Source organism: Aegilops tauschii, chromosome 4, assembly GCF_002575655.3.
Source record: "Aegilops tauschii subsp. strangulata cultivar AL8/78 chromosome 4, Aet v6.0, whole genome shotgun sequence".
In the NCBI taxonomy this organism is placed as follows: Eukaryota; Viridiplantae; Streptophyta; class Magnoliopsida; order Poales; family Poaceae; genus Aegilops; species Aegilops tauschii.
In genome coordinates, this window is record NC_053038.3 from 517249498 (window position 1) to 517269972 (window position 20475).

At 42.7% G+C, this 20475-nt stretch overlaps 3 protein-coding genes across 3 annotated transcripts; all 3 read right to left on the bottom strand.

Moving 5' to 3' along the window:
- Positions 1-5037: 5037 nt before the first annotated feature.
- LOC109754811 (cortical cell-delineating protein-like) lies at positions 5038-6566 on the bottom strand. The gene has a single exon (XM_040387690.2). It carries the CDS (start codon positions 5846-5848, stop codon positions 5348-5350), a length of 501 nt encoding a protein of 166 aa, XP_040243624.2. The 5' UTR covers positions 5849-6566; the 3' UTR covers positions 5038-5347.
- Positions 6567-11230: 4664 nt separating this feature from the next.
- LOC141021408 (cortical cell-delineating protein-like) lies at positions 11231-12774 on the bottom strand. Its single transcript, XM_073497214.1, has one exon. The coding sequence runs from the start codon at positions 12039-12041 to the stop codon at positions 11541-11543; it is 501 nt and encodes a 166-aa protein (XP_073353315.1). The 5' UTR covers positions 12042-12774; the 3' UTR covers positions 11231-11540.
- Positions 12775-17231: 4457 nt separating this feature from the next.
- Positions 17232-18181, bottom strand: LOC141021573 (cortical cell-delineating protein-like). Its single transcript, XM_073497411.1, has one exon. The coding sequence runs from the start codon at positions 18120-18122 to the stop codon at positions 17733-17735; it is 390 nt and encodes a 129-aa protein (XP_073353512.1). The 5' UTR covers positions 18123-18181; the 3' UTR covers positions 17232-17732.
- Positions 18182-20475: the final 2294 nt, after the last annotated feature.

Here is a 20475-nt window from a genome sequence, read left to right on the forward strand (position 1 = left end):
GCATATTATTTGGAGTGCAGGAGAAGTCAACTATAGATGTTCCATAGCTAGCTTTGGCTTATACATGCATGGTCGTTGGTGTGGACACTTATCCAGGCACTGGTTTTTATAGAAAATGCTCAACATGTATTTGAAATCTCAAATAAATGTTCATCGTGTATTTAAATTTTTTCAACATGCATCAACTGTTCAATGTGTAGTAAAAAAAGTAGACATGTATTTTAAAAAATAAATAGAAGAAAAAATGATAAAGAAAAACACAGAAAAAAAAGAAAAAGAAAAGAGAAACGTCATGGAATCTTCCCAAAACCAAAACCTATAGAAGGTTGCATGAACCGCTCCATAGAAGCTTCCGAAAACCGCAAAACCTCTATTGCACACAATAATTGAGCCGGTCCACCATGTCGATCTCCAAAGGCGAGCATAAAAAAAAAGCAGTTTTTAGCATTTGTGGTAGGAGAGGCCCAGGAGCAGATGAACCGCATGGCCTCGTGTTGTAGTCATCATTTCCTGGCCCAATCAGATGTACAGGAAGGCCGAGGCCTAGTGCCCCAGCTGGCACTAGTGCCATACAACTGACACATTTCTTGTAAAAACTGTATCAACCAAGTTCTCATAGAGGTACTATTTCTCCATCAGTAGTCGTGCCACAAGACTCTAGATTCTAGATTAATCTCCACGCTTGCTTGGCTAGAAGAGACTGATTATAAGTTCTCATGTCTCTGAAACCCATTCCTCCCATAGTTTGGAAGGATCTTCTTGTCCCAAGGAAGCTAGGCCATCTTTATTTTACCCTTCTCCACTCCCCACATGTAGGATCTTCGCCCGCACAAAACCTTGCAAACAATGCAGACCACTGCAGCAGATTGATGTCATTGTGACTTGTGAGACCCTGGCGTGCCAAAGAAACAGTGTCAAATCCCGAGGTCTTCTGGTGCAAATGTTTCAATAATCACGGTGGGAATTTTATGATGGCCCTAGTATTTCATTTGTTGAGTATTTCGGAAGTTCTTCCATTTTTAGTGCATGCAATCTTGGTCTCGAGTGTTAGAATAGCGCATCAGGGGCAAAATAGTCCTCGTACAGATTAACATGTCCATGTGCCAAGCATCGATTAAACGCTTGATGTCCCAATATTGAACCGTTGAAGTTGACAACTTGCTCCTCCGCACACTTTGTTTCTTCAAGAAACGCCGTCATCGCCTCCGTTTCATACACATCTTCCTCATCTAACGAAGGCAAATCCATGAATTCAACCTAGCAGTACTCCTCGTCATAATCCATTATTTTTGCATCAAAGAAAAAAAACCACAACGCCAAGAAATTTCGCTATGGCACTTGACCGACCAGTTGCCATGCACGGCCTCCATAATGGATGTCGCCGACATGGGCGAGGGTACATGGGCGATGCCCGAATCCGACAGAGTGCGGCTGCAGCATAGGCCTAGGCGAGTAGACGCATAGAGCGGCAGAGGTCCCAAGGCATGGTGAGTGTCGGGTGGGGGACTACTGGGGCGGTGTCTGTCTCTAGGAGAAGATGAGGAGGGTAGGATTGTGAATGTCCGCAAGCTCTAGGTGAGGTTTGGGGTGTCGGAGTCCGCTGTGGTGGAAGTCTGGACTCCCCCAGGGCTCCCTCGATTTGGGGCCGGTCTGTGGGATCTCGGATGCCCAAACCGATCCATTCCAATTTGGTGGTCCGTTGCTGGTGCCTAATAGTGTCCAAACATTCGAGACTGTTTTGGTGCCCATGTTGAACTTGCCCTTACGAGTGGAACATGCATCTTCTCAAAGAGAGAAAATCACATGAAACAAGGTTTCAAAGAAAACTTCGTGGAAACCACGTTTGGAAATTTCAAAAAAATCCAAAAAAAGGGGATGTTAAGAGGGTGATGGCCTGCTGCCATGCGAAATTCCAAGTTCAAACACATTATGGTTTATGAGCTATAAAAAGAACAAATTCAGCTATTAATTGTGACGTTTACTGTTGGGCAATATTCAATGTTGATTTCGATTTTTTTTCGTGCCTCATAAATTGCAATGTGTTTGAACTTGGGAATTTCACATGATAATGGAACATCACACTTTAACATCCCATGCTTTTGAGATTTCTTCGAGACACTAACACATTGTTTCCGAGTGGTTTTCATCGGTTTCCACCGAAACTTTGTTTTCATGTAATATTCTATCCTTCTTCATCAAAGGAAAAGGAAAATTAGAAGCTTTCATGCATGCACAGCCCGGACATCTCAGATCATACAAAGGCATTAATATCCCAGATGATACAAGCACATTGTTAGAGAGTTTCAACGTACTTTTATTCCACGTACTTATGCATGCACATATACATGCAAGTCTGGTACAGTATTAATTCCAACAACACAACACGACACATTTTTACGATTACGCATATACTCCCTCCATTCCTAAATATTTGTTTTTCTAGATATTTCCAACAAGTGACTACATATGTAGCGCTGCCTCATGAGGTATGTTTGATGGGTTTGCAAATTTAGCTGTAATCTTGAGGGCATACATAGGATAGGACAAAGGAATATAGGAGATTACGTGTGGGCAGCGCTACGAGCTGGCACATAACCTAATATTGAGGGTCACGGGAGGAAAATATAGGAGATTACGTGTGGCCATGCATGCACATGCAAGCTACTAGCAGCGCAGAGATGTCTACTATACGTTTCGTACTCTGGTTTATTATATACTGGCTCGTTGGCACGCATGGACACATACGCTACAACTAGCTGTCTAATTATTAGTTAATTGTCCCCATTGGGCAGTGGTTGTGCTGGCAAATAATTTCAATATTGACAAAGGAATTACACTGTTGTAGTAGCTAGTTTACAATATCGCCGCAAAAGAAAACTAGCTTACGATATTCATGTGATGGACCTAGGCCGCTGTGTGAACAAGGGCGCGTGAATAAATTACTAATTTTCTATTTTTCAATTGTCTATAATATATTTATATTTCAGTCATCTTTCAATCTTTGGATCAACACCTACAGTTATCGTACTTTCCGGCAAAAATGCGCACATTGAGTACTAAACTTTTATGTTAGGTAATAATATGCCATTTTAGGTAATCAATACCTTAAAAGTATTATAACACTTGAGATTTAGTAAAAGTGAAATCATATGCTCTCTATTCATCGAAATGCTGTATGCCGCTGTTGAGCTTCTTGTCTAGGTAAAATAAATGATTGCATTGTTTGTTGTATGCAAAGACCCACACTGTGTTTAGTCTGTAGCAAACTTATTAATTACTAGTTTATGCAAGGATGAATCTAGCTTTATTTTTCGATGGGCTAATTTGTAGCTAACGAATTTCTAGTGCATGCAAGGATGAATGAGTCATCCTATTAAGCATTTCATGCGAAGGATAGTGGGCATTGCGCCTTGACAGATCCTTTCTTTTTTTGGCGGGAAGCCCTGACACATCCTTAATGCTTAATATTGTAGCACATCTAGTAATATTTTCATTTTTAGAAAGTATGTTTTTTATTTAATAGGTTTCAGAAACAAATGTTAATGTTAGTTTGAAAGTGAGCCTTAGTTGAGCTGAGCACGTGTCCGGTTAATATATATTCATGTATTTTCCAAAAATAAAAGAACATAAAAAAATGAACAAAGTAAGCATATATGCAAATAAAAGGTGGAGAAAGCAAAACACAAAAAAATGTTTGAAGGAAAAAATAAGAAAAAGGAATATGCAAAAAATGACACCCAAACATCAGCCACGTATTGCGATCTTCGGACAGTATGCCCGCTATCCTTGACATGAAGTCGTAGAAGCTAAAGAACAACCAGATTTGAGATGAAAATGTTTGAGCAGGGAAAGGAGTTGCGGAAGACAACCAATAACAATGAAGGACTTTTTTTACTTTACTCGGGGGAAATCTGGAAGACTTGTATTCTCTTTGTTTTCGCCCCTTCGGGTTCATTCCGATCTTCTTCAAACATTAGACCGGGATTTTATCACCTTTTCTCGCCTTGTAGCCACAACCATTATATATATGATCCTAAAAAACAATTATATATATTACAAAAGCAACAATGATTTTAGAGTAGGATTTTCCATGATGAATTCTTGACGTGCATTCATGCAAGTATACCAATATTATTTTGTAGCTAATTTATGAATGCCCAGCCTAAGTCGTGGTGGCCAATATAAAACTGCAATCCCACACATGAAATAAAACCGGCCACGTGCTTAGCTCAGCTCAGGCTCACTTTCGGCCCACTTCATCTAGCATTTTGAATTGCACAAACCACTTTGACCGGTACACAAGAAGGAAAACGCGCTATGCAACACAATAGAACACTCTCCTGCCTAAGATTGCACCAAGCCATAAGCAGCTTCCACTTCTTTTGCAATGACTTTCATGCAAGGAAAATGCAACTCTAAACATTTCAAATATGCTTCGAGAAGTTTCTGGGTTCGTAACTGCATGTAAGGATGATATGAACTGCATGGCAGATACAAAGATCGTTGTTACCCAAAAAAATACAAAGATCGATGTTGCATGCTCTCGCATTACAGCTCCCTTGCCATGTATCGCACGTCGTTGGCGATAAAGCTCTCGTCGATACTAAATTAATTCATCCTTGATCCGATTTATTTGTTTTTCTCTTCCTATGATCCATATAAAACATAGAGTTGACTTTGATCTAGGTGCTTGTACTCCCTCCCTTCTATAACGTAGTGCGTATACCTTTTTTCTTCTGAAAAGTCAAAGATTACAAACTTTGACCAAGTCTATAGAGGAAGCTATTTATATCTACCATACCAAATATATAAAATATGAATCTATGTCTTATGATGAATCTAATGATATATGTTTGGCATTCCATATGTAAATGTTTTTCTCCACAAACTTGGTCAAAGTTTGTGAGGTTTGACTTGTCAAAAAGCTATATGCCTCTTTGATCTTAAACTTAAAAATATTGGTTTTATATTGTGGAACGGAGAGAGTATATGTTTTTGGAGTGGACGATGACGGGCAGAATATATATAACACACAGCTCAAGTTAACACAACTTCAACATATTTCAGATGATACATGCTAGGGGCATATAGCCGGTACAGTATTTCACATGATGATACAAACCCCTGATTAGGTGGGTCATTTATTTGGACACCACAACATCACACACTTTCACGCACTTACACGAAATGATCATTGCGTGCATGCATAATGCTAATGCATGACAGGGAACTTAGGCATGCACGAGACATATAGATGAACTGAAACACAAACTGTAGTAGTATATAGAAAGCTGCATGCATGGCATGTGTACGCAGCATGGCATGCTTGGACAAGTACGTCGATTGATCAGAGCGGGCAGGTGAAGCCGCGCGGGCAGGTCTTGTGGCACTGGTTGAGTAGGAGGACGAGGTCGACGGGGACGTTGAGGTTGATGACGCCGAGGACCTTGGCCCTGATGGCGGTGCAGAGGCACACAGCGGCGTCAAGGTCGGCCAGACCGGCCAGCAGCGGGCAGCACCGCTCGTTGGGCGGCACGCCGAGCCCGAGCTTCACCAGGTTCAGCACGTTGGCACACACGCCCAGCTTCAGCGTGTCGATCGGGCACGTGCCGCCGTTGGTCGATGGAGGCGATGGTGGGGTCGGGGTCAGGCAGTGGGGTCCGCAGCCACCATACACAGCGGTGACCATCAAGTTTAGGCCGAGGAGTAGGAGGAAGAGCTTGGTCGATGGCGCCATTGCGAAAGCTTTGGTCGAGAGGAAGCAAGGCTTACAATAGACGGGAAGGGCTTGTAGGTGTTGTGCGTTTGGGCTGTGTGAGGAGGTTGTATTTATAGCCCGGTTGCACATACGTACGACTACCCTTACCCTAGCTTATTGATGCAAGTGTGTTGATCCCATGATCGATCGTTCGAGTTTGATTCTACAGCTTAACGTAAACTATAACAAAATCCATCTACGTACGTGTACCCCGATGTGCTAGCCAACAAAATGTTTAGAGCGAGATATACGCCCGGCGATTTTTCAATACTTGATGGGCATCCGTATTTTCAAACAAGCTCCGCACACAGAATAGCGGGATACTAGTGGCTGGAATGCGCTGAAGATATGCTGTGTGATGACTTTTATGCCATGGCCATGCATGTTGTAGTTGCTAAGTTCGTTGGGTACCATGCATGGACACGTATAGCAGATGCATATTATTTGGAGTGCAGGAGAAGTCAACTATAGATGTTCCATAGCTAGCTTTGGCTTATACATGCATGGTCGTTGGTGTGGACACTTATCCAGGCACTGGTTTTTATAGAAAATGCTCAACATGTATTTGAAATCTCAAATAAATGCTCATCGTGTATTTAAATTTTTTCAACATGCATCAACTGTTCAATGTGTAGTAAAAAAAGTAGACATGTATTTTAAAAAATAAATAGAAGAAAAAACGATAAAGAAAAACACAGAAAAAAAAGAAAAAGAAAAGAGAAACGTCATGGAATCTTCCCAAAACCAAAACCTATAGAAGGTTGCATGAACCGCTCCATAGAAGCTTCCGAAAACCGCAAAACCTCTATTGCACACAATAATTGAGCCGGTCCACCATGTCGATCTCCAAAGGCGAGCACAAAGAAAAAGCAGTTTTTAGCATTTGCGGTAGGAGAGGCCCAGGAGCAGATGAACCGCATGGCCTCGTGTTGTAGTCATCATTTCCTGGCCCAATCGGATGTACAGGAAGGCCGAGGCCTAGTGCCCCAGCTGGCACTAGTGCCATACAACTGACACATTTCTTGTAAAAACTGTATCAACCAAGTTCTCATAGAGGTACTATTTCTCCATCAGTAGTCGTGCCACAAGACTATCTAGATTCTAGATTAATCTCCACGCTTGCTTGGCTAGAAGAGACTGATTATACGTTCTCATGTCTCTGAAACCCATTCCTCCCATAGTTTGGAAGGATCTCCTTGTCCCAAGGAAGCTAGGCCATCTTTATTTTACCCTTCTCCACTCCCCACATGTAGGATCTTCGCCCGCACAAAACCTTGCAAACAATGCAGACCACTGCAGCAGATTGATGTCACTGTGACTTGTGAGACCCTGGCATGCCAAAGAAACAGTGTCAAATCCCGAGGTCTTCTGATGCAAATGTTTCAATAATCACGGTGGGAATTTTATGATGGCCCTAGTATTTCCTTTGTTGAGTATATGGGAAGTTCTTCCATTTTTAGTGCATGCAATCTTGGTCTCGAGTGTTAGAATAGCGCATCAGGGGAAAAATAGTCCTCGTACAGATTAACATGTCCATGTGTCAAGCATCGATTAAACGCTTGATGTCCCAATATTGAACCGTTGAAGTTGACAACTTGCTCCTCCGCACACTTTGTTTCTTCAAGAGACGCCGTCATCGCCTCCGTTTAATACACATCTTCCTCATCTAACGAAGGCAAATCCATGAATTCAACCTAGTAGTACTCCTCGTCATAATCCATTATGTTTGCATCAAAGAAAAAAACCAGAACGCCAAGAAATTTCGCTATGGCATTTGACCGACCAGTTGCCATGCACGGCCTCCATAATGGATGTCGCCGACATGGGCGAGGGTACATGGGCGATGCCCGAATCCGGCAGAGTGCGGCTGCAGCATAGGCCTAGGCGAGTAGACGCATAGAGCGGCAGAGGTCCCAAGGCATGGTGAGTGTCGGGTGGGGGACTAGTGGGGCGGTGTCTGTCTCTAGGAGAAGATGAGGAGGGTAGGATTGTGAATGTCCGCAAGCTCTAGGTGAGGTTTGGGGTGTCGGAGTCCGCTGTGGTGGAAGTCTGGACTCCCCCAGGGCTCCCTCGATTTGGGGCCGGTCTGTGGGATCTAGGATGCCCAAACCGATCCGTTCCAATTCGGTGGTCCGTTGCTGGTGCCTAATAGTGTCCAAACATTCGAGACTGTTTTGGTGCCCATGTTGAACTTGCCCTTACGAGTGGAACATGCATCTTCTCAAAGAGAGAAAATCACATGAAACAAGGTTTCAAAGAAAACTTCGTGGAAACCACGTTTGGAAATTTCAAAAAAATCTAAAAAAAAGGGATGTTAAGAGGGTGATGGCCTGCTGCCATGCGAAATTCCAAGTTCAAACACATTATGGTTTATGAGCTATAAAAAGAACAAATTCAGCTATTAATTGTGACGTTTACTGTTGGGAAATATTCAATGTTGATTTCGATTTTTTTTCGTGCCTCATAAATTGCAATGTGTTTGAACTTGGGAATTTCACATGATAATGGAACATCACACTTTAACATCCCATGCTTTTGAGATTTCTTCAAGACACTAACACATTGTTTCCGAGTGGTTTTCATCGGTTTCCACCGAAACTTTGTTTTCATGTAATATTCTATCCTTCTTCATCAAAAGAAAAGGAAAATTAGAAGCTTTCATGCATGCACAGCCCGGACATCTCAGATCATACAAAGGCATTAATATCCCAGATGATACAAGCACATTGTTAGAGAGTTTCAACGTACTTTTATTCCACGTACTTACGCATGCACATATACATGCAAGTCTGGTACAGTATTAATTCCAACAACACAACACGACACATTTTTACGATTACGCATGTACTCCCTCCATTCCTAAATATTTGTTTTTCTAGATATTTCCAACAAGTGACTACATATGTAGCGCTGCCTCATGAGGTATGTTTGATGGGTTTGCAAATTTAGCTGTAATCTTGAGGGCATACATAGGATAGGACAAAGGAATATAGGAGATTACGTGTGGGCAGCGCTACGAGCTGGCACATAACCTAATCTTGAGGGTCACGGGAGGAAAATATAGGAGATTACGTGTGGCCATGCATGCACATGCAAGCTACTAGCAGCGCAGAGATGTCTACTATACGTTTCGTACTCTGGTTTATTATATACTGGCTCGTTGGCACGCATGGACACATACGCTACAACTAGCTGTCTAATTATTAGTTAATTGTCCCCATTGGGCAGTGGTTGTGCTGGCAAATAATTTCAATATTGACAAAGGAATTACACTGTTGTAGTAGCTAGTTTACAATATCGCCGCAAAAGAAAACTAGCTTACGATATTCATGTGATGGACCTAGGCCGCTGTGTGAACAAGGGCGCGTGAATAAATTACTAATTTTCTATTTTTCAATTGTCTATAATATATTTATATTTCAGTCATCTTTCAATCTTTGGATCAACACCTACAGTTATCGTACTTTCCGGCAAAAATGCGCACATTGAGTACTAAACTTTTATGTTAGGTAATAATATGCCATTTTAGGTAATCAATACCTTAAAAGTATTATAACACTTGAGATTTAGTAAAAGTGAAATCATATGCTCTCTATTCATCGAAATGCTGTATGCCGCTGTTGAGCTTCTTGTCTAGGTAAAATAAATGATTGCATTGTTTGTTGTATGCAAAGACCCACACTGTGTTTAGTCTGTAGCAAACTTATTAATTACTAGTTTATGCAAGGATGAATCTAGCTTTATTTTTCAATGGGCTAATTTGTAGCTAACGAATTTCTAGTGCATGCAAGGATGAATGAGTCATCCTATTAAGCATTTCATGCGAAGGATAGTGGGCATTGCGCCTTGACAGATCCTTTCTTTTTTTGGCGGGAAGCCCTGACACATCCTTAATGCTTAATATTGTAGCACATCTAGTAATATTTTCATTTTTAGAAAGTATGTTTTTTATTTAATAGGTTTCAGAAACAAATGTTAATGTTAGTTTGAAAGTGAGCCTTAGTTGAGCTGAGCACGTGTCCGGTTAATATATATTCATGTATTTTCCAAAAATAAAAGAAAATAAAAAAATGAACAAAGTAAGCATATATGCAAATAAAAGGTGGAGAAAGCAAAACATAAAAAAATGTTTGAAGGAAAAAATAAGAAAAAGGAATATGCAAAAAATGACACCCAAACATCAGCCACGTATTGCGATCTTCGGACAGTATGCCCGCTATCCTTGACATGAAGTCGTAGAAGCTAAAGAACAACCAGATTTGAGATGAAAATGTTTGAGCAGGGAAAGGAGTTGCGGAAGACAACCAATAACAATGAAGGACTTTTTTACTTTACTCGGGGGAAATCTGGAAGACTTGTATTCTCTTTGTTTTCGCCCCTTCGGGTTCATTCCGATCTTCTTCAAACGTTAGACCGGGATTTTATCACCTTTTCTCGCCTTGTAGCCACAACCATTATATATATGATCCTAAAAAACAATTATATATATTACAAAAGCAACAATGATTTTAGAGTAGGATTTTCCATGATGAATTCTTGACGTGCATTCATGCAAGTATACCAATATTATTTTGTAGCTAATTTATGAATGCCCAGCCTAAGTCGTGGTGGCCAATATAAAACTGCAATCCCACACATGAAATAAAACCGGCCACGTGCTTAGCTCAGCTCAGGCTCACTTTCGGCCCACTTCATCTAGCATTTTGAATTGCACAAACCACTTTGACCGGTACACAAGAAGGAAAACGCGCTATGCAACACAATAGAACACTCTCCTGCCTAAGATTGCACCAAGCCATAAGCAGCTTCCACTTCTTTTGCAATGACTTTCATGCAAGGAAAATGCAACTCTAAACATTTCAAATATGCTTCGAGAAGTTTCTGGGTTCGTAACTGCATGTAAGGATGATATGAACTGCATGGCAGATACAAAGATCGTTGTTACCCAAAAAAATACAAAGATCGATGTTGCATGCTCTCGCATTACAGCTCCCTTGCCATGTATCGCACGTCGTTGGCGATAAAGCTCTCGTCGATACTAAATTAATTCATCCTTGATCCGATTTATTTGTTTTTCTCTTCCTATGATCCATATAAAACATAGAGTTGACTTTGATCTAGGTGCTTGTACTCCCTCCCTTCTATAACGTAGTGCGTATACCTTTTTTCTTCTGAAAAGTCAAAGATTACAAACTTTGACCAAGTCTATAGAGGAAGCTATTTATATCTACCATACCAAATATATAAAATATGAATCTATGTCTTATGATGAATCTAATGATATATGTTTGGCATTCCATATGTAAATGTTTTTCTCCACAAACTTGGTCAAAGTTTGTGAGGTTTGACTTGTCAAAAAGCTATATGCCTCTTTGATCTTAAACTTAAAAATATTGGTTTTATATTGTGGAACGGAGAGAGTATATGTTTTTGGAGTGGACGATGACGGGCAGAATATATATAACACACAGCTCAAGTTAACACAACTTCAACATATTTCAGATGATACATGCTAGGGGCATATAGCCGGTACAGTATTTCACATGATGATACAAACCCCTGATTAGGTGGGTCATTTATTTGGACACCACAACATCACACACTTTCACGCACTTACACGAAATGATCATTGCGTGCATGCATAATGCTAATGCATGACAGGGAACTTAGGCATGCACGAGACATATAGATGAACTGAAACACAAACTGTAGTAGTATATAGAAAGCTGCATGCATGGCATGTGTACGCAGCATGGCATGCTTGGACAAGTACGTCGATTGATCAGAGCGGGCAGGTGAAGCCGCGCGGGCAGGTCTTGTGGCACTGGTTGAGTAGGAGGACGAGGTCGACGGGGACGTTGAGGTTGATGACGCCGAGGACCTTGGCCCTGATGGCGGTGCAGAGGCACACAGCGGCGTCAAGGTCGGCCAGACCGGCCAGCAGCGGGCAGCACCGCTCGTTGGGCGGCACGCCGAGCCCGAGCTTCACCAGGTTCAGCACGTTGGCACACACGCCCAGCTTCAGCGTGTCGATCGGGCACGTGCCGCCGTTGGTCGATGGAGGCGATGGTGGGGTCGGGGTCAGGCAGTGGGGTCCGCAGCCACCATACACAGCGGTGACCATCAAGTTTAGGCCGAGGAGTAGGAGGAAGAGCTTGGTCGATGGCGCCATTGCGAAAGCTTTGGTCGAGAGGAAGCAAGGCTTACAATAGACGGGAAGGGCTTGTAGGTGTTGTGCGTTTGGGCTGTGTGAGGAGGTTGTATTTATAGCCCGGTTGCACATACGTACGACTACCCTTACCCTAGCTTATTGATGCAAGTGTGTTGATCCCATGATCGATCGTTCGAGTTTGATTCTACAGCTTAACGTAAACTATAACAAAATCCATCTACGTACGTGTACCCCGATGTGCTAGCCAACAAAATGTTTAGAGCGAGATATACGCCCGGCGATTTTTCAATACTTGATGGGCATCCGTATTTTCAAACAAGCTCCGCACACAGAATAGCGGGATACTAGTGGCTGGAATGCGCTGAAGATATGCTGTGTGATGACTTTTATGCCATGGCCATGCATGTTGTAGTTGCTAAGTTCGTTGGGTACCATGCATGGACACGTATAGCAGATGCACATTATTTGGAGTGCAGGAGAAGTCAACTATAGATGTTCCATAGCTAGCTTTGGCTTATACATGCATGGTCGTTGGTGTGGACACTTATCTAGGCACTGGTTTTTATAGAAAATGCTCAACATGTATTTGAAATCTCAAATAAATGTTCATCGTGTATTTAAATTTTTTCAACATGCATCAACTGTTCAATGTGTAGTAAAAAAAGTAGACATGTATTTTAGAAAATAAATAGAAGAAAAAACGATAAAGAAAAACACAGAAAAAAAAAAGAAAAAGAAAAGAGAAACGTCATGGAATCTTCCCAAAACCAAAACCTATAGAAGGTTGCATGAACCGCTCCATAGAAGCTTCCGAAAACCGCAAAACCTCTATTGCACACAATAATTGAGCCGGTCCACCATGTCGATCTCCAAAGGCGAGCACAAAGAAAAAGCAGTTTTTAGCATTTGCGGTAGGAGAGGCCCAGGAGCAGATGAACCGCATGGCCTCGTGTTGTAGTCATCATTTCCTGGCCCAATCGGATGTACAGGAAGGCCGAGGCCTAGTGCCCCAGCTGGCACTAGTGCCATACAACTGACACATTTCTTGTAAAAACTGTATCAACCAAGTTCTCATAGAGGTACTATTTCTCCATCAGTAGTCGTGCCACAAGACTATCTAGATTCTAGATTAATCTCCACGCTTGCTTGGCTAGAAGAGACTGATTATAAGTTCTCATGTCTCTGAAACCCATTCCTCCCATAGTTTGGAAGGATCTTCTTGTCCCGAGGAAGCTAGGCCATCTTTATTTTACCCTTCTCCACTCCCCACATGTAGGATCTTCGCCTGCAAAAAACCTTGCAAACAATGCAGACCACTGCAGCAGATTGATGTCATTGTGACTTGTGAGACCCTGGCATGCCAAAGAAACAGTGTCAAATCCCGAGGTCTTCTGATGCAAATGTTTCAATAATCACGGTGGGAATTTTATGATGGCCCTAGTATTTCCTTTGTTGAGTATATGGGAAGTTCTTCCATTTTTAGTGCATGCAATCTTGGTCTCGAGTGTTAGAATAGCGCATCAGGGGCAAAATAGTCCTCGTACATATTAACATGTCCATGTGCCAAGCAACGATTAAACGCTTGATGTCCCAATATTGAACCGTTGAAGTTGACAACTTGCTCCTCCGCACACTTTGTTTCTTCAAGAGACGCCGTCATCGCCTCCGTTTCATACACATCTTCCTCATCTAACGGAGGCAAATCCATGGATTCAACCTAGCAGTACTCCTCGTCATAATCCATTATGTTTGCATCAAAGAAAAAAAACCACAATGCCAAGAAATTTCGCTATGGCATTTGACAGACCAGTTGCCATGCACGGCCTCCATAATGGATGTCGCCGACATGGGCGAGGGTACATGGGCGATGCCCGAATCCGGCAGAGTGCGGCTGCAGCATAGGCCTAGGCGAGTAGACGCATAGAGCGGCAGAGGTCCCAAGGCATGGTGAGTGTCGGGTGGGGGACTACTGGGGCGGTGTCTGTCTCTAGGAGAAGATGAGGAGGGTAGGATTGTGAATGTCCGCAAGCTCTAGGTGAGGTTTGGGGTGTCGGAGTCCGCTGTGGTGGAAGTCTGGACTCCCCCAGGGCTCCCTCGATTTGGGGCCGGTCTGTGGGATCTCGGATGCCCAAACCGATCCGTTCCAATTTGGTGGTCCGTTGCTGGTGCCTAAGAGTGTCCAAACATTCGAGACTGTTTTGGTGCCCATGTTGAACTTGCCCTTACGAGTGGAACATGCATCTTCTCAAAGAGAGAAAATCACATGAAACAAGGTTTCAAAGAAAACTTCGTGGAAACCATGTTTGGAAATTTCAAAAAAATCAGAAAAAAGGGGATGTTAAGAGGGTGATGGCCTGCTGCCATGCGGAATTCCAAGTTCAAACACATTATGGTTTATGAGCTATAAAAAGAACAAATTCAGCTATTAATTGTGACGTTTACTGTTGGGCAATATTCAATGTTGATTTTGATTTTTTTTCGTGCCTCATAAATTGCAATGTGTTTGAACTTGGGAATTTCACATGATAATGGAACATCACACTTTAACATCCCATGCTTTTGAGATTTCTTCGAGACTTTAACACATTGTTTCCGAGTGGTTTTCATCGGTTTCCACTGAAACTTTGTTTTCATGTAATATTCTATCCTTCTTCATCAAAAGAAAAGGAAAATTAGAAGCTTTCATGCATGCACAGCCCGGACATCTCAGATCATACAAAGGCATTAATATCCCAGATGATACAAGCACATTGTTAGAGAGTTTCAACGTACTTTTATTCCACGTACTTATGCATGCACATATACATGCAAGTCTGGTACAGTATTAATTCCAACAACACAACACGACACATTTTTACGATTACGCATGTACTCCCTCCATTCCTAAATATTTGTTTTTCTAGATATTTCCAACAAGTGACTACATATGTAGCGCTGCCTCATGAGGTATGTTTGATGGGTTTGCAAATTTAGCTGTAATCTTGAGGGCATACATAGGATAGGACAAAGGAATATAGGAGATTACGTGTGGGCAGCGCTACGAGCTGGCACATAACCTAATCTTGAGGGTCACGGGACGAAAATATAGGAGATTACGTGTGGCCATGCATGCACATGCAAGCTACTAGCAGCGCAGAGATGTCTACTATACGTTTCGTACTCTGGTTTATTATATACTGGCTCGTTGGCACGCATGGACACATACGCTACAACTAGCTGTCTAATTATTAGTTAATTGTCCCCATTGGGCAGTGGTTGTGCTGGCAAATAATTTCAATATTGACAAAGGAATTACACTGTTGTATTAGCTAGTTTACAATATCGCCGCAAAAGAAAACTAGCTTATGATATTCATGTGATGGACCTAGGCTGCTGTGTGAACAAGGGCGCGTGAATAAATTACTAATTTTCTATTTTTCAATTGTCTATATTATATTTATATTTCAGTCATCTTTCAATCTTTGGATCAACACTTACAGTTATCGTACTTTCTCGCAAAAATGCGCACATTGAGTACTAAACTTTTATGTTAGGTAATAATATGCCATTTTAGGTAATCAATACCTTAAAAGTATTATAACACTTGAGATTTAGTAAAAGTGAAATCATATGCTCTCTATTCATCGAAATGCTGTATGCCGCTGTTGAGCTTCTTGTCTAGGTAAAATAAATGATTGCATTGTTTGTTGTATGCAAAGACCCACACTGTGTTTAGTCTGTAGCAAACTTATTAATTACTAGTTTATGCAAGGATGAATCTAGCTTTATTTTTCGATGGGCTAATTTGTAGCCAACGAATTTCTAGTGCATGCAAGGATGAATGAGTCATCCTATTAAGCATTTCATGCGAAGGATAGTGGGCATTGCGCCTTGACAGATCCTTTCTTTTTTTGGCGGGAAGCCCTGACACATCCTTAATGCTTAATATTGTAGCACATCTAGTAATATTTTCATTTTTAGAAAGTATGTTTTTATTTAATAGGTTTCAGAAACAAATGTTAATGTTAGTTTGAAAGTGAGCCTTACTTGAGCTGAGCACGTGTCCGGTTAATATATATTCATGTATTTTCCAAAAATAAAAGAACATAAAAAAATGAACAAAGTAAGCATAAATGCAAATAAAAGGTGGAGAAAGAAAAACATAAAAAATGTTTGAAGGAAAAAATAAGAAAAAGGAATATGCAAAAAATGACACCCAAACATCAGCCACGTATTGCGATCTTCGGGCAGTATGCCCGCTATCCTTGACATGAAGTCGTAGAAGCTAAAGAACAACCAGATTTGAGATGAAAATGTTTGAGCAGGGAAAGGAGTTGCGGAAGACAACCAATAATAATGAAGGACTTTTTTACTTTACTCGGGGGAAATCTGGAAGACTTGTATTCTCTTCGTTTTCGCCCCTTCGGGTTCATTCCGATCTTCTTCAAACGTTGACCGGGATTTTATCACCTTTTCTTGCCTTGTAGCCACAACCATTATATATATGATCCTAAAAAACAATTATATATATTACAAAAACAACAATGATTTTAGAGTAGGATTTTCCATGATGAATTCTTGACGTGCATTCATGCAAGTATACCAATATTATTTTGTAGCTAATTTATGAATACCCAGCCTAAGTCGTGGTGGCCAATATAAAACTGCGATCCCACACATGAAATAAAACCAGCCACGTGCTTAGCTCAACTCAGGCTCACTTTCGGCCCACTTCATCTAGCATTTTGAATTGCACAAACCACTTTGACCGGTACACAAGAAGGAAAACGCGCTATGCAACACAATAGAACACTCTCCTGCCTAAGATTGCACCAAGCCATAAGCAGCTTCCACTTCTTTTGCAATGACTTCCATGCAAGGAAAATGCAACTCTAAACATTTTAAATATGCTTCGAGAAGTTTCCGGGTTCGTAACTGCATGTAAGGATGATATGAACTGCATGGCCGATACAAAGATCGTTGTTACCCAAAAAATACAAAGATGGATGTTGCATGCTCTCGCATTACAGCTCCCTTGCCATGTATCGCACGTCGTTGGCGATAAAGCTCTCGTCGATACTAAATTAATTCATCCTTGATCCGATTTATTTGTTTTTCTCTTCCTATGATCCATATAAAACATAGAGTTGACTTTGATCTAGGTGCTTGTACTCCCTCCCTTCTATAACGTAGTGCGTATACCTTTTTTCTTCTGAAAAGTCAAAGATTACAAACTTTGACCAAGTCTATAGAGGAAGCTATTTATGTCTACCATACCAAATATATAAAATATGAATCTATGTCTTATGATGAATCTAATGATATATGTTTGGCATTCCATATGTAAATGTTTTTCTCCACAAACTTGGTCAAAGTTTGTGAGGTTTGACTTGTCAAAAAGCTATATGCCTCTTTGATCTTAAACTTAAAAATATTGGTTTTATATTGTGGAACGGAGAGAGTATATGTTTTTGGAGTGGACGATGACGGGCAGAATATATATAACACACAGCTCAAGTTAACACAACTTCAACATATTTCAGATGATACATGCTAGGGGCATATAGCCGGTACAGTATTTCACGTGATGATACAAACCCCTGATTAGGTGGGTCATTTATTTGGACACCACAACATCACACACTTTCACGCACTTACACGAAATGATCATTGCGTGCATGCATAATGCTAATGCATGACAGGGAACTTAGGCATGCACGAGACATATAGATGAACTGAAACACAAACTGTAGTAGTATATACAAAGCTGCATGCATGGCATGTGTACGCAACATGGCATGCTTGGACAAGTACGTCGATTGATCAGAGCGGGCAGGTGAAGCCGCGCGGGCAGGTCTTGTGGCACTGGTTGAGTAGGAGGACGAGGTCGACGGGGACGTTGAGGTTGATGACGCCGAGGACCTTGGCCCTGATGGCGGTGCAGAGGCACACAGCGGCGTCAAGGTCGGCTAGACCGGCCAGCAGCGGGCAGCACCGCTCATTGGGCGGCACGCCAAGCCCGAGCTTCACCAGGTTCAGCACGTTGGCACACGCGCCCAGCTTCAGCGTGTCGATCGGGCACGTGCCGCCGTTGGTCGATGGAGGCGATGGTGGGGTCGGGGTCAGGCAGTGGGGTCCGCAGCCACCATATACAGCGGTGACCATCAAGTTTAGGCCAAGGAGTAGGAGGAAGAGCTTGGTCGATGGCGCCATTGCGAAAGCTTTGGTCGAGAGGAAGCAAGGCTTACAATAGACGGGAAGGGCTTGTAGGTGTTGTGCGTTTGGGCTGTGTGAGGAGGTTGTATTTATAGCCTGGTTGCACATACGTACGACTACCCTTACCCTAGCTTATTGATGCAAGTGTGTTGATCCCATGATCGATCGTTCGAGTTTGATTCTACAGCTTAACGTAAACTATAACAAAATCCATCTACGTACGTGTACCCCGATGTGCTAGCCAACAAAATGTTTAGAGCGAGATATACGCCCGGCGATTTTTCAATACTTGATGGGCATCCGTATTTTCAAACAAGCTCCGCACACAGAATAGCGGGATACTAGTGGCTGGAATGCGCTGAAGATATGCTGTGTGATGACTTTTATGCCATGGCCATGCATGTTGTAGTTGCTAAGTTCGTTGGGTACCATGCATGGACACGTATAGCAGATGCATATTATTTGGAGTGCAGGAGAAGTCAACTATAGATGTTCCATAGCTAGCTTTGGCTTATACATGCATGGTCGTTGGTGTGGACACTTATCCAGGCACTGGTTTTTATAGAAAATGCTCAACATGTATTTGAAATCTCAAATAAATGTTCATCGTGTATTTAAATTTTTTCAACATGCATCAACATTTTCTTTTGTTTTTTCTAAAACTGAAAAGGCGGTCCAAGGGGGGGGGGGGGGGGGGGGGGTGGAGTTTGAAAATGGGCCCTTTAGTACCGGTTCGTGCCATGAACCGGTACTAATGCCTCAAAGCCCATTAGTACCGGTTGGTGGCACCAACTGGTACTAAAGGTTAGACCTTTAGTCCCGGTTGGTGCCACCAACCGGTACTAATGGGCATCGCACCCTTTAGTCCCGGTTCGTGGCACCAACCGGGACTAAAGGGCCCAGGTGAACCGAGACTAATGGCTTAGCCGCACGAACCGGGACCAATGCTCACATTAGTCCCGGTTCGTGACTGAACCGGGACTAATGTGAATATTGCCCTGTGACGAAAGCCCTGTTTCGTACTAGTGAAAGAAAAAGAAAAGAGAAACGTCATGGAATCTTCCCAAAACCAAAACCTATAGAAGGTTGCATGAACCGCTCCATAGAAGCTTCCGAAAGCCGCAAAACCTCTATTGCACACAATAATTGAGCCGGTCCACCATGTCGATCTCCAAAGGCGAGCACAAAGAAAAAGCAGTTTTTAGCATTTGCGGTAGGAGAGGACCAGGAGCAGATGAACCGCATGGCCTCGTGTTGTAGTCATCATTTCCTAGCCCAATCGGATGTACAGGAAGGCCGAGGCCTAGTGCCCCAGCTGGCACTAGTGCCATACAACTGACACATTTCTTGTAAAAACTGTATCAACCAAGTTCTCATTTGGGGCGGGTAGTTGGGGTCAATAGCTCCTGTGCGACGTTTTTCATGCGAATTGGAAGAAGTGCGACGTTGTTGGAATGAATGGCTGTGATGCGTTGTTTTAGAAGCAAACAATAGCTCCAATGCGACATGGCTCTATTTAACCATGAAATGAAAAACACGAGGGGTTAGCGATTCGAGTTATGAAACGCGGGCCCTAGCAGTTGCTTGCATGCGGGTGGGACCCATAACTTATCCACGCAAGCATGCCCGTGCTCATCAGCGTGCCCCGACCCAAGCCAGCCACGAGCCCGAGCCAGCCCACCCCACCCTCCCCCCCCCCCCCCCCCCGCCCTCCATTGCTTGCCCTGCCCCTTTCCTTTCCCACCTTCTTCTTCCTCTGCTCCGGCAACGAAGCGCGCCGCCGGCAAGTGACGTCTAGCTCGACTTCGGCCTCCCGCCAATCATGGACGCAGTACGGTCCACTGTCGTTGACAAGATGCCCCGATTGCCCGCGCATGAAGCCTCTGAAGCGTTTGACTTGTGTGAGGGAAGAAAATGGCAACCGTGGGCGCGAGTTTGTGAAATGCTTGAGCAAGCCACAGCCGGGGCAGGTTAGATCTGTGTTCTTGACCAATCCTATGGTCTAATTTCTCCCGATTTCTTTCTTTTTTTCCTCGAATTAGGGCGGTGGATCTGGGTGATGGATCTAGGATTCATGCGCCGCCGGCCCCCTATTTTTCAGGTTCTGAAGAAATGTGGGCATTTTGAGTGGCTCGATGACTATGTTGAAAGGTTGAAATTGGAGGGATCAACAGGAACCCAAGAGCTCAATTTTGGGGGGCGGCTTGCCGTGGAACAAGCCCCCAATTTGGCGGACAGAGCCGATCCGATGATGCACAGTGCAGAACTGAAGTGTGAATTGAAGAAAATTGGCAAGCAACTAAAGCATCTGATCGATTTGAAGCAGCAAGCAAATATGATGGCTGGAGCA